Source organism: Sitodiplosis mosellana, unplaced genomic scaffold (assembly GCF_009176505.1).
Source record: "Sitodiplosis mosellana isolate CC-2019 unplaced genomic scaffold, AAFC_SMos_1.0 Smas_scaffold_4830, whole genome shotgun sequence".
Taxonomy (NCBI): domain Eukaryota; kingdom Metazoa; phylum Arthropoda; class Insecta; order Diptera; family Cecidomyiidae; genus Sitodiplosis; species Sitodiplosis mosellana.
In genome coordinates, this window is record NW_022600072.1 from 1545 (window position 1) to 6027 (window position 4483).

Sequence of the window (4483 nt, forward strand, 5' to 3'; positions counted from 1 at the left end):
ATAAAAAAAACAAAAACAAAAAAAAAACATTGAAAAATGCAACCAATTCGGATGATGCAGCATCGGATACAGAAGATTCATTCATCAAATCAGTTGATGAAAAGGCAGCAACAAGTACACCAACACAGAGAGTTCTTATTATTATTATTATTATTCTGCACCATACAGCGTTTCTTCGCCAGAGGTGGTTTATTTGGTATAAATATTTGGTTATATATTTACAATATTTATAATGAATTCGCATTTTCAGTCTCTCCAAGTTCTATTTCTTCTAAAATAATCAGTTATTCTTTGCTTGACAGTGTTTGTGCTAACATTAAAATCAATTAAATAAGTTTTATATATTTTTGGAATAGTACTAGTATCACAATCATTCGTTTGATTTGGCTCTATGATATTAAAGTATTTATAAAATTCATTATATGTGATGAGCATGTAGTTAATTGGCTCAAACATTGAGTAGTTGTAGATTCTGGTCGGCAGCTCTAGGAATTCGGTGTTCCGTGTTCGGAGTCGTGGTGTTCTTAAGTTAATTTTCTCCATAATATGCTTCGACGATGTTTGGCCACAGATAACATTGTGTATGAAGCAAATTTGTGCGATTTTTCTTCGTTCTTCTAAGGTAATCATTTGTAGAAATAGCAGACGATTGTTGTATTGTGGCAAAATGAATCTGTGTGGCCATTTCATCTTTCTCAGTGCAAACAGTAGAAATCGCTTTTGGACTGATTCGATTCTAGCGATTTTCTCATTGGTGTGTAGGTTCCATATTTGCGATCCATATTCAATGATTGGCAACACGAACGTGAAGAAGAGTCTTTTTATGGTCCATGGGTCATCGAACTCTCTTCCAAAACGTTTTATCCACGCAAGTCTAGATTTGGCTCTAGCAGTTATGTACTCAATATGAGCATCGAAGTTCATTTTTTCATCCAAAACGACTCCAAGGTCCTTTATTATTTTTACCCTGTCAATTGATTTGCCTTCAATAGTGTACTTGAAGTCAAATTTCAGCTCGCCACGGTGATATGATACGTAATTCGTTTTTTTTGACATTCAAGTTCATGCGGTTACGTTTGAAGTACTTGACGACTCTATTCAGGTCAGCTTGAAGTGCTAGGCAATCATCGACTTGCTTTATTTGCATTGAAAAGCGAGTGTCATCGGCAAACGATTGTAAGTTGGAGTTGACTATGCAATGGGGAAGATCAATGATGAACAGAACAAACAGTGTCGCTCCAATCGGGTATCCCTGACCTGTTCCCGATGTTACTTCAATGGGAGTAGACATGGCTCCATTCAATCTTACTATTTGTTGACGTTCACTTAGATATGACTTTATCCATTCCAGTATTTGCTCATTCAATCCCATAATTTTCAGCTTGTGTATGAGCAGTTTCACGTCAACCGAGTCAAACGCTTTAGCAAGGTCGAGATATATTGCATCAGTCTGGATTCCATGTTGCATGCCGATCAGTGTATGTGATGTAAATTCGGCCAGGTTCGTTATTGTTGACTTTCCTTTGACAAAACCATGCTGGCTGCTATCGATGATGTTCCTCATGTGATAATTCAAATGATTTGCAATTATCGAATCCAACAATTTAGGTATTATGCATTGCAGTGCTACTCCACGATAGTTCTCAATTTTGTACTAAGCTCCACTTTTGTGCACTGGTCTTACATAAGAGCGTTTCCATGTGTTCGGTACACAACCAGAATTTAACGATTCACGCAATATGTGTGTTATTGGCTTCAGCAATGTGTGAATGCAGTTTTTGATGAACATATTCGGTATTCCGTCGGGACCAGACACCAAGTTGTTTGGTAAATCGTGGATTTTTTCCATAACCAATTCCTCAGTGACATTGATACGTGGGAAATTTGTACATCGGTCAATCAATATCGGATCATTTTCATCATAGCTTGCTTCGGATCCATCAATCGGTTGTGTATATGCTTTTCCAAAGTGTGTTGCGAATGAATTGGCAATTTCGTATGGGTCGGAGAATTTTTTGCCATCATATTCCATTTCATTTGGAAGATCGTTATTGGTATTATTGCATGTTCTGACATATTCGAAGAATTTCTGTGGATCATCATTTATCAATTGTTCCATCTCGAGTTTGTAGTTCCTAAAAGCAGAACGAGATTTCTTTTTATACTCACGACGTAGTTCAGCGTGATCTTTTTTTGTTTCATCAGTCGTGTCAAACTTCTTCATTTTATGCAATGTGTTGACTCTGTTCTCCAAATTGATCAGTTCACTATCGAACCACTTCGGATGAATTCGGTGTTTTTTCGTTCTCGTTTCAACATTCGTATCAATTGCAGTGTTGACTATTGCGTAGAACTGATCAATTGCATCGTTTAAATCCATTCCGTTGAAAACATTGTTCCAGTTGGCATTATCAAAAAATTCATTGATCGATGTGTAATCAGAATTTTTGAAGTCTTTGTACGTAATCACATCATCTGATTTGCTGTCAATTTTATCATGGATGATGACCTCGAGTGCTTGATGATGTGTTTCATTTTTTACTATTTTACTTTTGCTCATATTGCATGTGAACATGTTGGGCTCATTCGTCCATAGCAAATCCAACATTCGTTTGTTTTCATTGTGGTGAGTACATATTTGAAACAAACCCAGATCGTGACACGTATCAATGAAAATTTTCTCTTTTTCGCTCACCACATTTACAGCAACAGCCACTTCTGGATTTGGCTCAAAATTAATATCAGGATCATGGGCATCATTTGTGTTGCATGTATACCAAATCAGATTGGGCAGATTGAAATCACCTGATACAAGCAATACATCATTTTGATTTGCTTTTGATGCTACTTCACGCAATGCATTCATATGAGCTTTATAAACTTCCAACGGTGAATCTGGTCTTATGTAAACTTGTGCCAGTATCAAGTTTCTGCCGTTGCATTTTACGCCCCAGCCTTTTCTCTTGATACGCTGAAACTATTCAGTGGCAGGTGATCTATCGCATCTGAATACTTCAAAGTTCGGCGGAAATATCTCTGATGAAGAAACATCTGCGTTGAGGTGCGTTTCGCTTAACATGTAAATTTTAAAAATCGCTGCTAAAACTTCAGATAAAAAATCAACTGATTTGTCTATACTTTTCACGCCGTTCAAATTATTACAGTATATCAAAACGTCATCAAACATTGTATGACTTACATTCCATTGTGATTTTGAACGTTGAACGGTTGGAAGTTTTGATGAACGTTGAACGGTTGGTGCGTGTGTATAGTGCGGATGGAATAGTGGCATAGTTGGCTGAGAATGAACCTGATGCTGAGGTGGAGGGTAGAAATATGGCGTTTGGTACCAAAAAGGAGGCGGCATATTGGTCTGTGGCAATTGTCCATTGTGCATGTGATCTACACGATGGCGAGGTTCATAATTATATCGACCGTTGTGGTTATTACGATTTCGATTATGGTAGCCAAATTCATTCGAACGATCCTCACGTCGGCGTCTGTGTTGGTTATTCATGTCCCGACGCTGATTGTTGTTGTTGTTATTGTTCCGGTTGTGTCTGGTGTGATGTTTGTTACTGTTGTTGTTGAATCTATTGGAATGTCGTGAGTTTGAATTTGACTTGGCTGTTGTACGACGGTAGTCATTGTGTTTTCGCCCATGAACATTACTTCGATTACGTGTTTTTTCAAAAGCTCTAACACGATATTCACTTGACCAGATATCGGAGTTGCATAGCAATTCACATACCTCCCGTGTGAATACGGTTATTTTGAAAGCATTGTAGGTTTTGCGGTATTTTCTTTTGCTGGGCAGTGCAAAAACCTTGAATATATCCGGGTTTAGGTTGGCTTTTTCCATTAAGTAGCTGACAATTTCATCTGAAGATGAATCTGTATCAGCTTTGAAAACGTACAAAGTGTATAGTCCATTTGCATCTTCCGTCGGTATTACAATTCGTTTGGTATGCACATTTGGTTTGTTGGATACGCTAATGTTAGCCGGCAACATACCAGGTTGGTTCATTTGAGATGTTTGATTTGAGTTTTCATGACTTCCACTCGGTTTATGTACATTGGATCGGTCGGAGCCATTATCATTTTGCGTGTGACTTCCGAATTTCGCTGTGCAAACTTCACACGTAAGTCCAAATGGTGTGTTTTCATCAAAGAATTGTTGGAATTCATTCACTTTGTTTACACTCGGTACACCTTTGAAAACGAAATATGGATTGCCATCACTGTCCTTCGCTTCACTCATCAAATCGAACATGAATAGGAGTTTTTTCGCTCGCAGCTCATCACGGTCACGTAGACATTTTGCATTCATTTTTTGTTTACAGAAACGGCAATTTAAAAAAATATCATGATAACCTTTGCAATCATTTGTTGCACAAGAGTGTGGTTCAGTATGTGTTGACATTTTGTGGTTATGTGAATGGTAAACAAAGTAAAAATGTACTGATAAAAACAAAAATTAAAA

At 37.5% G+C, this 4483-nt stretch overlaps 1 protein-coding gene across 1 annotated transcript; it reads right to left on the reverse strand.

The window, feature by feature from the left end:
* Window positions 1-210: 210 nt before the first annotated feature.
* LOC129572367 (uncharacterized) lies at window positions 211-1637 on the reverse strand. Its single transcript, XM_055452311.1, has 2 exons — window positions 1055-1637; window positions 211-690 (listed from the first exon to the last, which is right to left on the reverse strand). The coding sequence occupies exons 1-2, from the start codon at window positions 1562-1564 to the stop codon at window positions 247-249; spliced, it is 954 nt and encodes a 317-aa protein (XP_055308286.1). The 5' UTR covers window positions 1565-1637; the 3' UTR covers window positions 211-246.
* Between the last annotated feature and the right edge of the window lie 2846 nt (window positions 1638-4483).